Source organism: Leptidea sinapis, chromosome 1 (genome assembly GCF_905404315.1).
Source record: "Leptidea sinapis chromosome 1, ilLepSina1.1, whole genome shotgun sequence".
Classification (NCBI taxonomy): domain Eukaryota; kingdom Metazoa; phylum Arthropoda; class Insecta; order Lepidoptera; family Pieridae; genus Leptidea; species Leptidea sinapis.
The window spans coordinates 16,135,933-16,157,512 of record NC_066265.1 but is presented as its reverse complement, the minus strand read 5'-3'; the positions used below and the strand labels follow the sequence as shown (position 1 = coordinate 16,157,512).

The 21,580-nt window shown below is 37.8% G+C and overlaps 1 protein-coding gene across 26 annotated transcripts; it reads left to right on the top strand.

Moving 5' to 3' along the window:
• Positions 1 to 823: 823 nt before the first annotated feature.
• On the top strand, positions 824 to 20,971 carry LOC126965202 (N-acetylneuraminate 9-O-acetyltransferase). 26 transcript variants are annotated; one of them, XM_050808646.1, is made up of 12 exons: positions 824 to 1,110; positions 1,294 to 1,390; positions 3,594 to 3,697; positions 4,229 to 4,382; positions 5,068 to 5,320; positions 5,816 to 6,051; positions 9,180 to 9,455; positions 10,755 to 10,958; positions 12,405 to 12,519; positions 14,768 to 14,923; positions 15,350 to 15,435; positions 17,037 to 20,971. In XM_050808646.1, exons 1-12 carry the CDS (start codon positions 978 to 980, stop codon positions 17,602 to 17,604), a joined length of 2,382 nt encoding a protein of 793 aa, XP_050664603.1. In that variant the 5' UTR covers positions 824 to 977; the 3' UTR covers positions 17,605 to 20,971. The 26 variants fall into 26 exon arrangements, with proteins under 26 accessions (XP_050664603.1, XP_050664712.1, XP_050664689.1 ...); XM_050808755.1 differs by lacking the exons at positions 824 to 1,110; positions 1,294 to 1,390; positions 3,594 to 3,697; positions 4,229 to 4,382; positions 5,068 to 5,320 and having other exon boundaries at positions 5,903 to 6,051; positions 9,185 to 9,455; XM_050808732.1 differs by lacking the exons at positions 824 to 1,110; positions 1,294 to 1,390; positions 3,594 to 3,697; ... (1 more) ...; positions 5,068 to 5,320; positions 5,816 to 6,051 and adding an exon at positions 6,097 to 6,190.
• The last annotated feature ends 609 nt before the right edge of the window (positions 20,972 to 21,580 follow it).

The window sequence follows — 21,580 nt, the reverse complement described above, 5'->3', positions numbered from 1 at the left end:
TAAACATGAAGATTTTCTACCTAAGATTACATAGACAGAATGGAAACCAATCTTCTAGATAAATTTGTGTAAAAGTTGGGGCTTCCACAGCTTTCGATTTTTAGAACGTTTTCTGTTTCTCTATCTCTTATATTACTAAGGATGTCTTTGGAATCAAGAGTAATTCAAGAAAAGAATATCTTAAATTTCTGAATTTCATGTCGAATGTCGAATAATTTCAGTTTGAATAACTGTAAGTAAACTGACGAAGTCGTAAAAGTTTTATAAAGGGAGTTTTAAAATGAATGACGCAGAACGTTAGCTGACGACACAGTAGAAATTACGATGAACGGGGGGTATTGGCGGCTGTCGAATGCGAACGTGCCTGATGAGTCGTCAGTGAATCGTGCATATTTTTGAGAATGCGGCACTATAAATTCGGCATTGTATGTCAAATTCAATAATCTTTTCACTTCAGTAAATTAAATTAATTATATAAAGAATGTTGAATTGATGGCAAACATTGTATAACCGAGTTGAAACTAGATACAGTACAACTTGAAAATCTCAAACATCAATATAATAAGCCAATCAATCAATATTGAAAAAAACTAAAGAAAACTATACAAAAAACTACTTAGAGTTTTAGTTATCCCGAAGACATGGCTATAGATACCTATAGCACATACGTGCTTAAAGTATTTTTCTGTCCTAAGCAATGGACGAAGAAAATAAAAAAAGATATTATATTTACAAATTGACTCGCCTTGACAGTTGTCACTTGACAATTGACATTATTGACAGTTGTTGGTGTAGCTTTTCAGATAGCTAGAAAAAAATAATAGTGAATACAGATTTGTTATTGTTGCTTATAGTTTGCGGTTTTAATAACTTTAACTATTACTCATAAGAAATCTATATTATTCAAGCATTTCCCAAGATAAAATGTAGTTAAAATTTTATATGTAGAAAAGCAAAATAGATCAACAGGCTTAAAAATGGGTTCACATCCAAAGAAGAATACTGCCGAATGGTTTATTGATCATCTTAATGTGCAGAATGCGAAACTTCTGGCATTTTTTCTTGTTTTAGGATTTATCGGCTATCACGGCATTCTACATTTACGATTTGGTAGGTTTTGTTCAATTTCTTATATAAAATAAAATTTTGATAAAAAGGGCCTATCTTCATGTATGAGAATTTAATTCAAAAAGCTTATATATTTTTTTAATTGTATCAGTTCAACTTCATAATATATGTTTATATTAAATTATAAAACAATTTGAAATCTAATATATTATTAAACATTGACAGGTCCGGATTCCTGTACATGGCTTTTATCATCTGGTCGTTACAAAGGTGACCATGAGTGGCAGCCTTATGGTTGCATGCTGCACAAATACTCTAAAACGTAGGTGTGAGAGTTTAATTTCTAAATCATTCAGTGAAATTTTTGAAACTTAAGCTTACCTTTTTTTCACTTGTATGGAATTATCTTGGAAACACTGCACTATTGAGGAACTTCACTTCACTAGCACGGAGCGCGAGAGGTCACCGGTCCGAGTCCCGCATCGTCCATAAATTCTGTTTTCAAATTTGTGTAGTTAATCTGAGAATTGAGACTATTAAAAAAATAACAAATTATTTTGAACTTCACATAATCAAAGGGTGTTGATAATATCCAAGTTTGTGGTGTGTAATGCAAAAGGCGGAATTTGGTAGCTGCAACCAGTTCAAACAGCTTGTAACACTCACTGTAATAAAACGTGGTCACACAATGAACTGATGTCGCTACACACCGCCAAAAGAGCTGTTCACAGAGCACTAGATCATCAATAATGACAACTGTGTTGCACGCGGTCAAATGTCATGGGAATTAACAATCCAAACTTGAGTATTCTAGGTTTTAAAAATAAACAAGGTTTATTTTAGCATATTCCGCGAACTCCCTCGATATAAAACACAAGTTTTTTCCCACACTGGTCCATGATATCCTTAGAGAATCTTGAATGGCCCATGCATATGGCAGCTTAAGTATTGTTATATTAGTGATGTGCAAAAGGATCAGTGTAGGAGATAACACACAGCTTTGGGGAACACCAGCGTTCATGGGCTTCGGAGTTCGGCGAATATCTGTTGACAAGGACATCTATGCTGGGCTCAGCAAGGAAGTTTCGAGATTAGTGCCTTGTGCCATATACGATTGAAGTGCTTCGCTGTATTTACACTAACTGACAGGCATTACATTTTCCATAAAGTGCTTTTAACCCATTGAAAAAATATTCGCCGTCTTTGACTTGAAAATACTCATCCCCTGCCTTCATCTCTTCGTCACATAAAAATCTTCGACTCGAAGGTAAATTAGAAAATAGAAACTAATCACTGGGGGCTAGGTCTGGGCTGTATCGTGGTTGGCTAATTTCTACGAACCCTGTTTCAGCCAGGCCACGCCATGAACTTACCACCGCCTTGCTCACTCGCGCTGTACGAACAGACGCATAGTCCTGCAAAAACAGCACACCTTTAGCTAGTTTCCCTCTCATTTTTTCGACAACCACTGCGACATTGCAGGTAAAACTTTCATCATGATTTTTGCCACAAATTTTCAAGAACTTCTGCCAAGTTATGACTCGACGCTGCTTGTCCAGCGGCGTGAGCATTTTTATCACCCAGCGCGCGCGCACTAGTTCCTCATGTGTAAATGACTATGCAACATTTCGTGGATTCGTTCCTTCCTAATCCCTATAGCTTCAGCTATCAGCCACAACTTAATTTGCCGATCATCTAGAACAACTTTCTTTACTTTTTCAACATTTTCTCCGGTAACATCAGTGTTTGGACGTCCTGTCCTGGGATCATCATCCAGCGACTCAGACATGTTTGATTTCTCGGCTCCAACGTTTTATGGTTGCAAACGGAGATCCAGACTTCCCGTAAACTAAAGATATCTCTTTAAATATTCTTCTTGGTGAGGTATTTATAAAGGCTCGGTACTCCAATTTCGTAGAATACTCAATGAAACGGACATGGTGACATTTACGGGTAAATAACTAATAATGCAATGCAGCATAATAACATCAAATTTGGTATGTATAGTAAATAGATTATGCCCAAGTAACCCCAGTTACATACAGAGTAGGTCATTAGTGACTCTTATGCACTTGGGCACAAAATATTTACACCTGTCGCCTTTGTATTAGGATTTAATGGGTCAGAACTAACTCTCATGAGTTCAGGAAAAAAGGCGTTAGCATCATAGTCAACTCACACATTCAGAGTACAATAAGAAAAATATCCCCTGGTTCGGGGAAAACAGAGCTTGCCGAGCATATTTTGTCTGTCTCTACTTCAGGTTTGATTTGCTACTTTGGTAATGTAAAATGTAGCAAAAAAGAAACAGTTTCCTTTGGATAATAAAGGCAACCACTTAATTGATAGTGTACCTATCCAAATAAATTGCAAAAGACCAATTGAATAAAAGGCATGTTGCAGAATCAAATTTTTTTTTAGCTATCTTTACATGCAGCCATAAAAGATGGCGCACCTTGTACATGCATCCATTGATCCCTCATTAAATCATCTTAAATATATCATTTTAATGAATAAATTTTTAGTGATGCCAGGAGATGTCTTCGATACTTAGCATTTTGGGGCAAATACAACAGTTTTGCTTTCATTGGTGACTCTCGATTGGAGCAACTGTATGAACATTTTATCAGTAAGTATTTAAAATAACTACTGTATACTAATGTCTGCTGTGTTTCTAATCCATCATTGAGATCATCCTTTTGGTTGTGATAAATAAAAGTGACACATATTATACATTAAACACTGTATATATACATGTCAATTCAAGTTCATATATTTTTATTTGAAGTCTTAGATTATGGATTGGTCTCCGCTGCGCTCCAAGTAGATACCGCAAGCGTAGGAGTGCGGCAACTAATACTAGGCCCAAGTGGGCGAACTCGAGCCAGTCTTAAACAATGTGAGACATTGATTTGCTAATAATTGAAACTAATTTACTTAACTTAAAATATTTAAATAAAAATTTATTTTATGAGACTCGCTCGATCCTGTAGACAAACTGTGTAAACAGTTTTACAGGACTTTGTATTATTTTAAGAAGAAACTGTATGTTTATAAATATATAAATAAAAAAAAAAAATAATAAGCCGAACAGGAAAACCGATGCTTAAAATTTTCAGAAATTAATAATAATTGTATTTTCATTTCTTTTATCTCATAGGTGCCCTCAAAACTCGTCTAGATGGCACATCATTCTCGACCATAGAACACCATATGCCAAACTACACATATGTGGACAGCAAACTTAGACTATCTGTCACATTTATATGGAGTGATGATGTCTCTAGAACAATGGTTGATAAGTTTAGAGAGTGGTGAGCATAAATTTAAATATAACTTCCAAGTAGTCAACACTATTAACCTAAACAATTTATGTTTTTAAAGTGATAACCCTCACTTCTAGGATTAATACACAAATAAAATTTGAAAAACAAAATTTTATGAACGATGCGGGACTCGAACCCACGACCTCCGGCGTTCCGTGCCGGTGCTCTAACCAAATGAGCCAACCGTTCGAGTATCGTTATAAAATTCTGTTTGATTATCTCCTTAGTGTGTCAATTTTAAACTTTTTGTGAATAGAGATCCTTCTATAGCTATTATGTGTTAAAGATATTTATTTAAAAATGCGGGTTGCACTCCGTAAATGCCGGCAGAAGTGAAAACTTGAACAAAGAAATACTAGTATAACTTTCACTAATGACAATGCTTAAAAACCAAATAATTAAACTGTAAAAATATTTCACGGCTGAGATTCGATCCCTCGACTCAACAAATGGTCCAATGACCGTATGATCATTAACTAGAAATAGCCGAACTTTAATTAGTTAGAAGTATAAATCTTTCATCTATAATTTCAACCACTGTCTTACGAATTTTCGATCAGGCCACGTGTCCTGACGCGAGTTTAACATTTTGAACACATCGAGAAAAGTGATCTACACCGCTAAATAAATAGTTTTGCCGCTAAAGCTTTTCACTTCAAAATTTTAATTTCAGGCAACACTCAGAACGTCCACCCTCAGTAATCATAGCGAGCAGCGGCCTTAAGTTAGTAAGAAATCGGAATGTGACAGAGCAATATGTTGATGAATACAAACGCAACTTGACCAGACTGGTACAACCGATTGACTCATTGGCCCAGCAGGGTACCCAAGTTCTATGGAAGGTGCTGGAATCTGTTGATGTCAGCAAACCAAATGCCAAGATAAGCAATAATGATATAGATGTGTATAATCGGGCAGCAGTTGAGGTTAGCATTATTTATTTATTTATAATTTTCTTTTGAGATCACTTAACCTTCTAAACATATGAATTTAGAGATAAGACTTGTTGAAATGTAATTACCACTTTTATTGATTCTTTTTTTAATTATTAAAAGTTCCAAAAACATCTGGTGTTACCCTAGGTTTGACTTTTCTACTGTAGTAAATCTAAAGATCTATAGGAGAAATGATATTTGAAAAGTTAAATATGTGAAGTTACTCATGATGTTTTTATCTTAGAATAGTGTTTTTTGTATCAAAATTTTATAGTTGTTGGTTTAGTTTTTATTTAAAGCACACTTATTGGATAGACAAAATAAATGCACTTAAGGCATTGTGAACTGCGGTTTTTGCACATTTCTACCACCCAAAAGTAAATCTTATTTGATGTATCTATCATAGACAACATACTAGCTTAAAAACAAAGAGGGCGTGAAAGAACATCATCTCTATATATTCTTAGTCTGTATCTTATTCCACAGATACTCCAACACAGTGCTGCCAAGATATGGAGTGCGCCTCGTCTGATCGCAGCCGGCGCGCCCTCGGCTGACGCGGACGGTGTTTCGCTCAGCTTAACGGCTCTGCGGCACACCTCGCAGATCTTGCTCAACATGTACTGCAACGACCACATGAACTTCAACGACGGCTCGTGCTGCGCCCAGCCCGAGCCCTGCACTCAGATACAGGCGCTGACCTTCGCTTTGTTCCTGCTGTGGTGAGTGTTACACGTGCTGACAGATCCTGCTCAACATGTACTGCAACGACCACATGAACTTCAACGACGGCTCGTGCTGCGCCCAGCCCGAGCCCTGCACTCAGATACAGGCGCTGACCTTCGCTTTGTTCCTGCTGTGGTGAGTGTCACACGTGCTGACAGATCCTGCTCAACATGTACTGCAACGACCACATGAACTTCAACGACGGCTCGTGCTGCGCCCAGCCCGAGCCCTGCACTCAGATACAGGCGCTGACCTTCGCTTTGTTCCTGCTGTGGTGAGTGTTACACGTGCTGACAGATCCTGCTCAACATGTACTGCAACGACCACATGAACTTCAACGACGGCTCGTGCTGCGCCCAGCCCGAGCCCTGCACTCAGATACAGGCGCTGACCTTCGCTTTGTTCCTGCTGTGGTGAGTGTTACACGTGCTGACAGATCCTGCTCAATATGTACTGCAACGACCACATGAACTTCAACGACGGCTCGTGCTGCGCCCAGCCAGAGCCCTGCACTCAGATACAGGCGCTGACCTTCGCTTTGTTCCTGCTGTGGTGAGTGTTACACGTGCTGACAGATCCTGCTCAACATGTACTGCAACGACCACATGAACTTCAACGACGGCTCGTGCTGCGCCCAGCCAGAGCCCTGCACTCAGATACAGGCGCTGACCTTCGCTTTGTTCCTGCTGTGGTGAGTGTTACACGTGCTGACAGATCCTGCTCAACATGTACTGCAACGACCACATGAACTTCAACGACGGCTCGTGCTGCGCCCAGCCCGAGCCCTGCACTCAGATACAGGCGCTGACCTTCGCTTTGTTCCTGCTGTGGTGAGTGTCACACGTGCTGACAGATCCTGCTCAACATGTACTGCAACGACCACATGAACTTCAACGACGGCTCGTGCTGCGCCCAGCCCGAGCCCTGCACTCAGATACAGGCGCTGACCTTCGCTTTGTTCCTGCTGTGGTGAGTGTTACACGTGCTGACAGATCCTGCTCAACATGTACTGCAACGACCACATGAACTTCAACGACGGCTCGTGCTGCGCCCAGCCCGAGCCCTGCACTCAGATACAGGCGCTGACCTTCGCTTTGTTCCTGCTGTGGTGAGTGTCACACGTGCTGACAGATCCTGCTCAACATGTACTGCAACGACCACATGAACTTCAACGACGGCTCGTGCTGCGCCCAGCCCGAGCCCTGCACTCAGATACAGGCGCTGACCTTCGCTTTGTTCCTGCTGTGGTGAGTGTCACACGTGCTGACAGATCCTGCTCAACATGTACTGCAACGACCACATGAACTTCAACGACGGCTCGTGCTGCGCCCAGCCCGAGCCCTGCACTCAGATACAGGCGCTGACCTTCGCTTTGTTCCTGCTGTGGTGAGTGTTACACGTGCTGACAGATCCTGCTCAACATGTACTGCAACGACCACATGAACTTCAACGACGGCTCGTGCTGCGCCCAGCCCGAGCCCTGCACTCAGATACAGGCGCTGACCTTCGCTTTGTTCCTGCTGTGGTGAGTGTTACACGTGCTGACAGATCCTGCTCAACATGTACTGCAACGACCACATGAACTTCAACGACGGCTCGTGCTGCGCCCAGCCCGAGCCCTGCACTCAGATACAGGCGCTGACCTTCGCTTTGTTCCTGCTGTGGTGAGTGTTACACGTGCTGACAGATCCTGCTCAACATGTGCATGAATGAGCCTTAAGCATATCAAATACCCAGAAAGAGGTGTAGTTTTTAATGGCAATATTTTTTCAACAAAGACAGATGTTTAAAAACATTAGCTAAAACAAAAGAAAATGAGCTGCACTACACATTCTAACTTTCCAAAATGTCCATTGACATTGCGTCCCATTTCTCGACTGAGGCAAAAGCCGAAATGGAGAAACAGGACGCATTATAAAAACACGACTCACCGAGCACATCGGAAGTGTACGCAAAATGACTCCGACACCTCACATTATATTAGGTTCGATAAGGTGGAAGTATTGGCTCGCAAATACATTGTATCTGGCAAGCTAATTGAAACCATCGAGATCGACTGGCGACCTAATTTTAATACAGACAAGGGGACACTCTGTCACTTACTTGGATCCCGTGTGCAATCCATCTTGGAATAAGACCCATAGCATATGAAAAGGTAGGTAAATAGTGTATATTGTGAGTACCTACATTTTTAGCACCCGTGAACGATAGTAGTGACACAAAATTTTCAGTGCTATCGTGCGCAAAATCACCGCTGGAGCACCCCGCGCCCCCTGCCCTGGTAAGCCGTGCACTACGAGCGCAAATTCGTAGTGTTAGACGGGATGTAACCGGGAACTCGTGGTATCAATTAGGTATTGCGGGGTGACATTGTTAGCTAGGGCTGGTTGTGATTGTTAGCTATAGCTGGGTGAGATTGTTAGCTATAGCTGGGTGAGATTGTTAGCTATTGCTGGATGACATTGTTAGCTATTTCTGGTTGAGATTATTAGGTATTGCTGGAAGACATTGTTAGCTAGTGCTGGTTGAGATTGTAAGCTATAGCTGGGTGAGATTGTTACCTATTTCTGGATGAAATTGTTAGCTATTGCTTGTTGAGATTATTAAGTATTGCTGGGTGACATTGTTAGCTATAGCTGGGTGAGACCCACTCACATGATACATCGTGAGTAAACCCGATTTAAATGAACAAAGTGTGTGTGTACTTATGTATGCACGCAAGAAAATATACTTCTTTGTCCTAACGAAGCAAAAATCATTAAAATGATTTATTTCTCGTGCTATTCTACGATTTTAGAAAGAACAATTTTTTAAAAATCTTGCAAAGATGGCTTTAACAAGTAATTATTAAATAATGAATACGGCTTATGAGCTTGAACCCTTTGCCTGTCCTTATAATGGACGAAGAAACCAAAATAAAATAACGAATGACGCAAACGTCATTAGGCATTGGTGCCTAAAATTTTCTGACGTACAGTGATGCGCGCGCATCTTAAAATTTCACTCTCATCATTTTTTCATAACGCGCCTATAGAAGTATAACTTCAATAAAGTTTTTCTCTGTAAACCATAAAACTAGTCCAAGATTAGAACCTCTTGTCTATATGGTTTTGTTATTTTCTAGCGCAGTGCTAGCGGTAATGCGCGCAGTATGGCGCTGGTCACAGAAGTTCAAGCATCAACTGAACGGCTACTCATTAGTGAAGCAACCACCGACCACCACATCACCAATAACAGCCCTGGCGAAGCTCGGCATGATAATGCTCTACTTCTATCTGTGTGACCGGACTAACTTCTTCATGAAAGAGAACAAGTATTACTCTGAGTGGAGTTTCTGGCTGCCCGTTGGTTACGTGGTGGCTTTGGGGTTATTCTTCACGGATGAATCTAGATCTAGCAGGTAACCTTATAAATTTTAATTATATTTTTAAACAGTCTGTTTTTGTAGCAGCTCTTACTTATAATGCACTTTTAGTTTATGGTGTTTTTTTTATGGGAACAAAACGTGCAGAAATAGACAGACATACCTGAGGTTCCGAGGAGAATTGGTCTGCAGGGGACCCCCCACTTATCCTCTAGGAACTCCCTGGCGTAGGTGCTAAAGTGTGTGTCCGCTCAGCGTTTGGTGAATGAATGCGTTACAATGAGTACTTTGATGCGATGCGAATATGCAGGTGCCACCTGATGAATTAATGAATATGCGTCCGACTATGCCGGTGCCTGGTGACAATTGATTAAGGTTACCCGGTGTGAGAGAAACAATTGGCATTATATCAACCAATCAGATACTAATGCGTCTGTTGTCTATAGGTCTCTCTATTACATACAGGAATCTAACTGCACTAAGTTTGCCATGACAAAAAATACAACAAAGAGAATAGACAATTGCGGCTTTATATTATATATACTGGGTGGCCGAGAAGTTGACGTCCAAAGCTAAAATTTTAAATAGGCTCATTTTATTGGCGAATGTTCTGGGAAGTTGTTAAAAATAGTTAGAAGCCATAAGCTCCATTTTTTTTTGATACAGTTATCTTGAACTTACGTCTCAATTCTAAACTAGTTCCGCATTGTCTAAACTATTCATAGTTTCTTATGTGGTTATTGAAACTGTAGTTAATAATTATCAACAATAAAATTAACTAAAAGTGTTCAAAAAAGTCGTAAACCACAATTAGGTGAAACAAGCGGATAAAAGGGGAAAAAATTATTATCTCCTAAACTACGCAAAATCGTAGAACATACATAGGTGTGATTCGGTTACTCATCACCATGAGGCTTTCAAATTTTAGCTTTGGACGTCAACTTCTCGGCCACCTGTATATAAAGTAGTGACTTTGACTTATACATATATATATAATATAAAGTGATTATTATTATTATTATTTGAAGAGGGTGGCTATTTCCTGGTCCTAAAAGGTTCCTAGTAACACCGCGTCCAGAATTGGACTACTGTGTTCGCCACTCATACTAAAGCTCATCGTCAAGCCCTGCCGCCTTTACGAACCGCAGTAGTTCCTTGACACGAGTGTTGCAAACACTATCTGGTGGTACGAAGTAGTTACCAAAGATTGTGTTACGCTTATGCATTAGTGGGCCGCAGTCGCAGAGTAGATGAATAGGTGTTTCATCATCCTCAAGGCATATAAAGTGATTGTGAAATAAGGTGTTAAAAAGGTAATTGAAAATAATATTTCAGCCATTCCCGTGTTCTACACCGGGAACAAACCAACGAATGGAAGGGTTGGATGCAGCTCGTGATACTCGTGTACCAAGTGACTGGCGCCAGTAAAGTGCTGCCGATATATATGCTGGTGCGGGCTCTACAGTCCTCCTACCTGTTCCTCACCGGCTACGGCCATCTCTACTACACCTGGAAGACCGGCGACGTGGGACTCGTCAGGTTTGGACCTATATGTCATTACTTATATTTATATCTAGCTTGTCCAGCAGTTTGCTGAGGGTTCCATTTTAATTAGGTGAAACCTAAAATCTACTAGATATAAATTATTTTTTGGGATTTTGAGTTGAATTTTTTGGTAGCTATCTAAAATTATCTTCATTGTTGTTAGGATAAGTGAGTTATGCTCTAGCGTTGCCAGTATGATTATTTATATAAAAAATATTTTTAGATCAATAGATAAATGTTTATGTTTCCTGCGTGGATTTTAGCGTCTCATTTCAGTTAAACTTTATGTTTGTTAGCCGATTGGACAGAACTAAATATTACCTATCGAGGATAAATATTGTATGGTGTGAGCCCTTCCCTCACACGTGGTATCGTTGCACAATCAAACAACTATCTTTGTTATTCATAATATATTCGTTTATTATATATAATAATATTTATCATAAGAGGCGGGACTGCCTAAGTAAAAATTTAAATTTAGTATGTAGAATTAAAATTTAGTTAGACATATGTTTGAAATAGTATTAATTACAGTACGGCGATTGTCCACGAAGTATATATAATCCGGCTGAGTTTGAAAGCGAACAGTTGCTTGAAACGTAGTGGATTTCGGCTATCTCCGTTTTGTGCAAAATTATAGCCGTCATCTGTCAATCTATCAATGACTGCACGTTTCATACAATCGAGAGAATCGCTTTTTTCTTATTGAGTTTCACTAGGCTGATATTAAATATTAGGCCTCATCTATTCGATTCTTTCTCATTCGCGTCATTTCAATATTTTTAAATTACATTCTTAATCTTTACGGACAACCTTCTAACAATAAGTTCTTATGTGCGAATTAGAACTCCTTTTTACAATATCAATAGATCTTACCAAAAAACATTAGTGTAAACTGTATTACCGTGCCAAAATAAATAAACAGTCAAATATTTGGGCCCCGGTTAGTTAGTCCAGAATAACGTTGATAAACTGTATTTTTTTTAAATTATGCACATGACATTGCAACGCCTAAAGTCAAAGTTTTTATTTGCATAAACATGCTAGATTGATGTTACATAAATATTATAAAGTACATGTTTGCGACATTTATGACGTGCAAATTTTATAAAATACATTTCTAAATCATTAGTAACAATAATATCAATTTAACAAAAGATTAGTAGCAGTATTATATAGTATATAGTCAAGTTTTTAATTAAAAATATTCGTCTAATGAATATAAGCAGTTTTTACTAAGGTATATTTTCAATTTAGATGAGAAATTCCTATTTGACGATACCTCTCTTATTATTTTTGGGATATGATTATAGATTTTTATGCACATACAAAAACGATTACGCCTACGATTATACTATACATGTATAGCATATTTTTGAATAGATTTTGCATTGATCCCTGATAGATATATTCATCCCTGTTATGTTTTTTAAATTGCAGATACTTCCGCGTGATATTTCGCCTGAATTTCTTCACGGTAGTTTTGTGCCTGACGATGAACCGTCCTTACCAGTTCTACAGCTTCATACCTCTCGTCTCCTTCTGGTATACATTGGTGAGTGGTTTTTTTGCTAGATACTTACTGTATTCTGACTTTATCGGCTTGTATAACGTAATGAATTTAATCTGTGTCACAACACAGATCCTTCTCACTACAGACTATTGTTAGTGTGTGGCAAAATATAACTAAACCACACACACACACACACACACACACGCACTCTTACCAAACCACGCACGCATAAATATCATGTCTTATTATAAATCCGTTATTAGATGTAAGTTCTACAAAATAGTATTATTATAACCTAATTTAAGTTCTGTGGATTTTGTGATGTTTTAAATAAAATAAAAATAAAAACCTTGTGAAACACAATTATTACTAATGAACTGATACTCTTTTATGTATTATATCTATTAATAAATTAACTTAACTATATTTATTTATCTATGCTTAACATAATGAATATTATAATTTATACAATATATACTCGTATATTGCAACTCATAAACATACACATTTTTAACCTAGCAACCGAATCGTCTATGGCTTGCAGACTGCCAATTTATTTATTTAACTTTAAAAAGTACGGTCGTAGACCACTTACACTCATTACAGATATACATATAAATTAAACTAACTTACTATGTACATTTTTTTCACAAAAAGCCAAAAAATACATAATAAAACCTTATAACTCCACTTAATTTCGAACAAATCGCAGTTAGGATTGGTAATAATCTTGATTGATATTAAATAAAATTGGAATTTAACATGGAGAGGATGCGCGGTATTGGCGACTTAATACGCGCAAATTGTTGCGAGGAACAAAGGAAAAACAAAAAGTTTATAATTTCGGGCACGGAGGTAGTTGTCCGGTACATATAACCGAAACAGATCGTTGTGGAGATCAGGCGCCTCGATACGTCCGTGTAAAATTTTACAGGCTGTCACTATCTGATCTAGAGTCCTTCATTCTTCCAGGGAGTTGATTCCCAGACAACCGAGAAGACAAGTGGTTGGATATAGAAAAGGATAGTAGTTATAACTTCTTTTATATAAGTACCTAAGGAAGGTTTTTTGCACTTTCTCTTCGGCGTCTTTTGTCGTTTTCGCTGTGTAGATCATTATTAGATTGTTTGTCGCCATAATATTATAAGATCAAATTTGCTCTGAAAATTGGTCAACCGCTCTTCAAATCTTTGAGTCTCCCAGATTGTACCTTACACTTTTTAAGAATTAATTTGTTGCTTGAAAAACATCATCAAAAGTATTATTATATGGGCATATATTATGTGGGCATAATTTTAGATATATTATTACATAAATATTTGAATTTTACTTATACCTCTCAAATGCCCTAAATGAAGACAAGAAGATGTCACGTTTACCCAATTATTATAAAGCGTCAAATTGAAGGAGAAATTTATACAACATATTTGAAATTGTCAGAACACGAATTATTGTTTATGATTTTTGATAACGATGTTACGAACGCGCGAATTGTCGGTCGCTTGGTCAGCGTTGGACTGAACGCACAAATTTATCGCCATAGCGCGTCAGCGGACCGACGCGGACGTACGCTGGACCGAGCGACGAGCTCGACCGATTCTCGTCAGCGCGACGTAGCTATACTCGCGTAGCAATTCATTAGCGATGGACTGAACGCGTTCATATTATTATTATGTTTTCATAGTAATAGCTACGGTCGGCCAATGACAGCGCTGACCGTCGGTCACTAATCAATGGTTACGGATACATTGCTGTCACCGTTTAATGATCTTATCTATGCATAGTTATGTCCAATAAAGTTATAGTCTAATTCTTTATGTCGATAGGTTATTGAAGTGTAAATAAGCGTAAACGGGTAGATTTGTCAGCCTCTACTAAGATTAACTAAGGATAGATAGGCTATTGAAAACGGCCGTTAAAGATTAATTAAATGATTGTGTTGGACGTCACATAGACACGTTGTGCTTTTTATGTTGTAGGGATACTTGCGTCCATATTAATATATAAATATATTTATTATACCTAATCAGATAATCATATAGACACATATAAACACTTATTACACACAGACGTACACCTGGGCTTGCTTGATTGCGTACGCAACCTCTGTATCTCGGAATCATGTATCTAGTATTACTAAAATTCCGGTAAATTTAGTGTTCGGCACGCGGTCTTTACCTTTTTTAGAGTAGTCTGGCTAAGTGCCTATACACTGATTGTTTTTTTTTTTTATTTAATTTGATTGTGATTATATGAAGTTATTTTATGTTTGTAACTTGTCATCTATTAGATGTTCGCGCTCTTCGCTCTGCCCCCCTACATCGCGCCCCTCTCCAGCCACACGCAGGAATCAAAGCCGTACCAGTACCTCATCATGGCGCTCAAGGTGATGGGCCTACTCATCATCGTCACCGTGCTCTACATGAGTGAGGTTTTCTTTCAGAAGGTATGTTCACAGATACAATAGGATTGAAGTATCCTACTGTATCTGTGCTTCCTTCCTTGTATGTGTATAGAATGTCATTGCTTTAAAAACAAAAAATTAAAAGCAATATAGCAAATTCCAAAATGGCCGCCATGAGAATGAAAATTATTTAAAAGTTTATAGTGTTATATCTTCTACGATAGCATGGTGACTTTCGCATGCGAATATGACTCCTACCTTCGACAATTTATACGTCTTGATACAGTCTCTTGCTGTTAGACAACCGATGAAAACAGGCCAGGTTTAGTGTGCATTGCTCCAAGTAGAGGTTAACTCTAAATTAAATTATTTTCGACGTTTTCACAGCTGTCATAGTCTATCTAGATGTATAAATGATCTAAGACTTGCAATTGAATTTTATTTAGAAATAAATTTTATTATTTGCAGGTGTTCGTCACGAGACCATGGAAGGCACTGTTCGTGAACGCCGACGACGACATTCATCAGTGGTGGCTGGAGTGGAAACAGGACAGGTGAGCTGTTCGGAAACTTTTTTTTTATGGAAAAAATAAGACAAACGAGCGTACGATGTTAAGTGATCACCACCGCCCACATTCTCTTGTAACATCAGAGGAATCACAGGAGCGTTGCCGGCCTTTAAGGAAGGTGTACGAACTTTTTTGAAGGTACCCATTTCGTATTGTCCCCCAAACACCGCACAACGAAGCTCATTCCACAGCTTTGTAGTACGTGGAAGTGAGCTCCTTGAAAACCGCACTGTGGAGGACCGCCACACATCTAGATGGTGGGGATGATAATACTAATTTGTGGCGAGACGTGCGAAGGTGGAATTCGGCGGCAGGAATCAGGTAAAATAGCTCTTCGGAACACTCCCCGTGATAAATGCGATATAAGACACACAATGAAGCGACGTCTCTACGCAACGCCAAGTGATCCAGCCATTCACGGAGAATTGGGTCCCCGACGATTCGAGCTGCTCTGCGTTGCACGCCGTCAAATAGATCGATCTAATACTGGGGTGCACCAGCCCAGAGACCAGACTTTAGCTTAACTCAACATAATAACAAAAATGAATGTTCATCATATCATCATAGTATATATTTATATTATGCAGTACTCATTAAATACATTAACTTACAAATTTTCTATTGCGTATTGAAAGCACAATTTAAGTATACATCCATTCGAAAATATATGCCTCAGACCTGGGAGCAACGGGCGCATGAAACTCAGTGGTCCTATTTTACCAGGTAACTATGATACCGGTTAGCGCCAGGTTTTTTAATGGACCCAACATTTATGACAAATAACAATTTAATATTACATTTATTAGCCCTTAATGCCATAGGATCAATACAAGTATAATATTTAAATATAAAACTGGCAAATAATGTTTTTCTGCACGAAACAAGTCGAATTATTTCGGCTTTTATCCACACTTCTAGAATCAGTTGAAACAGCTCAACAGTTGAAGGAGCCTCCGTGATACATGTGATCGACGACACACAGTGAAGCGATCTCGCTAACAACAACAAAAAATTCGTACACATTACTTCTAAGCAACGTGTCTGTTTCGTTAAAGTTACAGATGACGAAAGTCGTATTTTTACGACACGCATAATATTCGACATCTTTTTCTTAGGTTAGCGTAGAGTACACATTAGAAGCTTACCAACGTGTCTGTTTTGTTATAGTTACGGATGTGTAGTACGACACTGGACCCTTCACTTCCAGATATTCGGCATCTCTTTGTTACAAAATCGTAGCGTACACATTAGAAGCTTATCAACGTTTCTGTTTAGTTATAGTTACGGATGTGTAGTACGATACTGGTCACTTCAATTCCAGATACACGATAGCGTACGGCATAATATTGGGCATCTCTTTGTTAGGTTAGCGTAGCGTACATATTAGAAGCTTACCAACGTGTCTGTTTAGTTATAGTTACGGATGTGTAGTATGATACTGGTCACTTCAATTCCAGATACACGATAGCGTACGGCATAATATTCGGCATCTCTTTGTTAGGTTAGCGTAGCGTACACATTAGAAGCTTACCAACGTGTCTGTTTAGTTATAGTTACGGATGTGTAGTACGTAACTTCTCTTCCAGATACACGATAGCGTACGGCATCATATTCGGCGTGGCGTACCTGCTGGCGCAGCGCTACAGCCTGCTGGATGACAACAACCACAGCAACCTGTTCTCGCGCGGCGGCTCGCTGTGCGCCACGCTACTGGCCTTCATCGGCATCGGCTCCTACGTCACCTTCACGTTCCTCTGCACCAACGCCTTCGACTGCAACGAGATCCACAGCTACGTCAGCTTCCTGCCGGTCTACGGCTACATCCTGCTGCGGAACATAAGCGGCGCGCTTCGAACACGACACTCCAGCTTGTTTGCGTGGTTCGGCAACATCACACTGGAGCTGTTCGCGAGCCAGTCGCACACGTGGCTGGCTGCTGACACGCACGGAGTCCTGGTGCTGGTGCCGGCTGCGCCCGTCCTCAACCTCATCGTCACGTCCTACATCTTCGTGTTCGCGGCTCACGAGGTGCACCAGCTCACGGCCGCCATCTTGCCGTACGCCGTCCCGGACGACTGGCGCCTCGTGCTCAGGAACTTTGCCATCTTCCTCGCCATCCTCGTGCCCATCGGTATACATGATGGTATGTTTTGAACTTTCATTGAGTTACTTCGGAGCGTAAGACTAGAACTGTATGTGCACTCGTTGCATTTTAAGTGTCTGGATGAAGTGTTTGTCTATTTTTTGAAACAATTAACAATGGGTATCGAACGTTCTACAGCTAAGTTACATTAAAATAAGACTTCTGTGCTATTCACTACTCACCCTAGAACGGGATTCATCCAACACACACATAATTTATTACGTAACTCTTAATTTTAAAAATCATTTATATTGAACAACGCGTAAAAATCAACTACACGGCGTCATATGCGTGCCTGCTCACTCATGAACCGTCTCACTCCCTTCTATTATTGGCCACTACTATAAGTTGTAGTAATGTTCCGTTACAAACTATCAAGTTATGTATTTTGTTATGAATTCTTGAATCATATTGACACTGTTGTGAATGTAAATTGATTGAATCATTCGCTTGTTTCGCTCATTCTGTCATATACTCGTATTAAAATATTACTAAGTATAATCGATGATGAAGATCACACCCGGGTGATGTGAGAAACTGTGTGTGCACAAAGTTGTGTCGTAAAAAGATGAACAAACCGCCAGGAACGTATTGAAATAAATACGTCGTTATAAAATTAATAACAAATTTTCGATAATTTTAGAGTTTAGACGATTAATTCAATTCGGATGAACGTCTCGTTTCTATGATTTTTACTTAAGTGTGCAAAATCCTATTGGCAGCGCATCTTATTACGACGTGTGGGTATTTTAACATTTTCATAAACATTACTATATGTAAGTAATTAATTAAAATTAAGAATATATCTTTGGAAAGCAAATGGCTATCAGGCCTGGGGAAAATCATCTCACTTGCGGTCTGAAAAGCATGTTAAAACTACCCACATTATCAAATTAATATTATACAAACATTTTAGTTATACTTGTCCTATTCCGCCAAATACCAATTAGAAGGATTGTCGTTTATACGGTATGTAATTGTCATTATTATTATATAAGTTTGTATTACATATAAATATTAGTTGCTATATATATATTTAGTTATATATACACGATTGTGTAAACATTGTTTTTAAATAATAGTTGCATTGTGATAAATTTTCATAATTAGCTATTAAAAAATAATTATAGAGTTACTGCACTATCAAATATGCAAGTTTGTTTCTTTTGTAATACTTTATTTTTGTATAAATGATACTAGTCGTAGTAGTAACAAAATATATTAAGTCCTAACACGCTGTCAAAGTCAAAAGTTATTCAAATATACTCTTCTATATGTTTGGAAAAGTATAGCTCGTGAGATGAACATACAGAAACTCAACGGCCTCTCTTTTAAATTAATTTGATTGTTTTACAATAGCTGTAATATATAACATTTTAGTTTGTAAGGTGCTGAATCCAATATATCAATATATTAGGAATGGAGCGACCTTTATTTTTATTATAAAATTTAAAATTTTAATTTTATTGCATCGAATATTTATAAAAAAAGGAAGCCCGCTGAGTTTCTTGCGCCCGTAATTCTCAGGGCTGAGGCATAAATTTCCAAATGTGTGGTAGTTTTTGACTTTTTAATATCCTTTTTTGAATAAAAATACTTAAATTTCAATTTTGAAAAATAAAAGTTCCGAACAAATTCCTTAGGATAAGCTTTTGCTGTCCCCACTCCCTAGACGTAAAATTCCGTTGTTTTTTGCAGCGTAGTATTAAAATATACGGACTACGAAATATATTAACCCCCTTATTCATAATAGTCTGCTAACTTAAAGCATTGCTAATTCTCACTCTGTCTTCTTCTATTGACCTAAGTCAGAATGAGAAAAGCACTCCTAAGCGGCTGTTTAAAGTTAGCGGACCATTATAATAAGGGGGTTATTGTCTATAAATGATTGTGATTAGGTTAAAACAAGAAGAAACTGACCATAATAATAGTAATTATAATATTTGTTCCTTGTTTCTTGAAATCCTTAGAAAGCACATAATGATACCATTGTATCGAGCATAAAAAAGCTAGAATAGTGATTTCTTTCATAGACGCTAGTTTATCATATAAATAAAACACTTTTAAAGGATTAAAACGCTTGGAGATCTGGAAAGGTTTAGAGAACTTTCCAGGTTGTCACTGACATTAATTATGACATTCGTTTTAATCCTTTAAAAGTGTTTTATTTACAAAGCCGATATGATATTCTAATTACAAGTAAATAAAAGTATAATAGATTTATTACGAAAAACATAAGATTAATTCATACATCTAGATAGTCTCTTGCTGTTAGACAACTGATAAAAACAGGCCAGGCTTAATACTTTGAGTGACAAGCTACGTCTTACAATTTCATTTTTTCACAAATCCCATGGATCTTTTCGGTATAAAATGTATGCCTATGTCCTTACCCAAGCTATAGTCTCATCGCTGTACCAAATTTCATCAAGATCGGTTCAGTAGCTCCGGCGTAAAAGCGTAACAAACAAACTTACATTCACATTAATAATATTAGTAGGGATAATATATAAATAATAGTGCCTACGTTAGCTGGTGACCGTTGCTTTACCTAAACAAATGCATGAATACAAAATTACATATTATCATAATTTAAAATCTTTTTTGTTAATTGAGAAATTTGTAGAAGTTCATTTATAACAATGATTATTTAATTTTACCCTGTTCTTATAATGAAATAATATCATAACAGACCTGTCAAATTCGTACGTCAAAAATTTGTCTTGTAAATTCATAGTAATTACATCCTCTGTGGTAAAATGGTTCATACAGAAATTAAATTTGAATTTAAAAAATATAATTCAAATTTCATATTCGGCGCCTTTTTCTGCCGTGAAACAGTAATGTGGAAGTATTATTGTGTTTTGGTCTGAAGGTCGCTGTAGCTAGATATATTACTGAGCAATTTAGACTTAACATCTTATAACCCAAGGTGACGAGCGCAATTGTAGTGCCGCTGAGAATTTTTGAGGTTTCTTAAGAATCCCAAGCGTCACTGCCTTGTAATAGGCAGGGCGTATCTATTACCATCAATTGAATGTCTTGCTCGTCTCGTCCCTTATTTTCATAACAAAAAAGTTACTAAAATCGGTTCAGTAGTTTAGTAGTTCATCGCACACCAACGTTGCAGAAATTTTTTATATATAAAGATTTTTATATTTTTATTGATTTTATGTGTTACTATTTAAATTAAATTTAATACTAGAAGTTACCTAATGCTAAAACAATAATATTTTGGCCATAAATATTTTGATTTACATTAAATTTTTATTAGCTTTATTGTAAATGTATGTACATAGTCGCCTGTGATATAAATGTAAATATTTTTTTAATTATTACAATAATGTAGATTGTAAAGAAATAAATTATTATAAAATATTGATTTTATTTTCTTCCTGGTATTCGTTGTGGTAAGATCTATTTATAACTAAAACTTATTATAGTTTATAGACTCCTCTACTGAATTGAGGCCTTTTATGTTTCATTTGTTGGTGTGTATATTTCATAAACATGGTATACTATCGTAATAGACAACCCTGTGTGAAATTGAGATAACTATCCTTACATAAAAACTAGGTGTGAGAATGAGACGGAATAGATGAAGACCATGAAACCGTTTTGAAACAATTTAGTTTCCTTTAGTCTCCTGTCAAATTGAACCGCGTTTTAAGCTATTGCATAGCTTCTATCGCGGGACTTGAGCGTGGAGACCGAATCCAGAAATTCCGTAACGAAAATAACCTAACACTTAGTTACTATATGTATATAGATATTTCGGCACGCTTTTTACAGTTGCCGTGGAACAGCGGTTATCACATATGCTCGTTGTGCAGAAGGTCCCAGGTTCGAGCCTGGGGTACATCTCGATATTTTTTTATTTTCTTTAATTTTTTTATCACGTTTTTTTTAATTTTTATAATTATGACATGCATTTTTATTCAGTTTCACCTGTCCCTTTGCCTGTCTGTAATCAAATCTTGCAAGTTA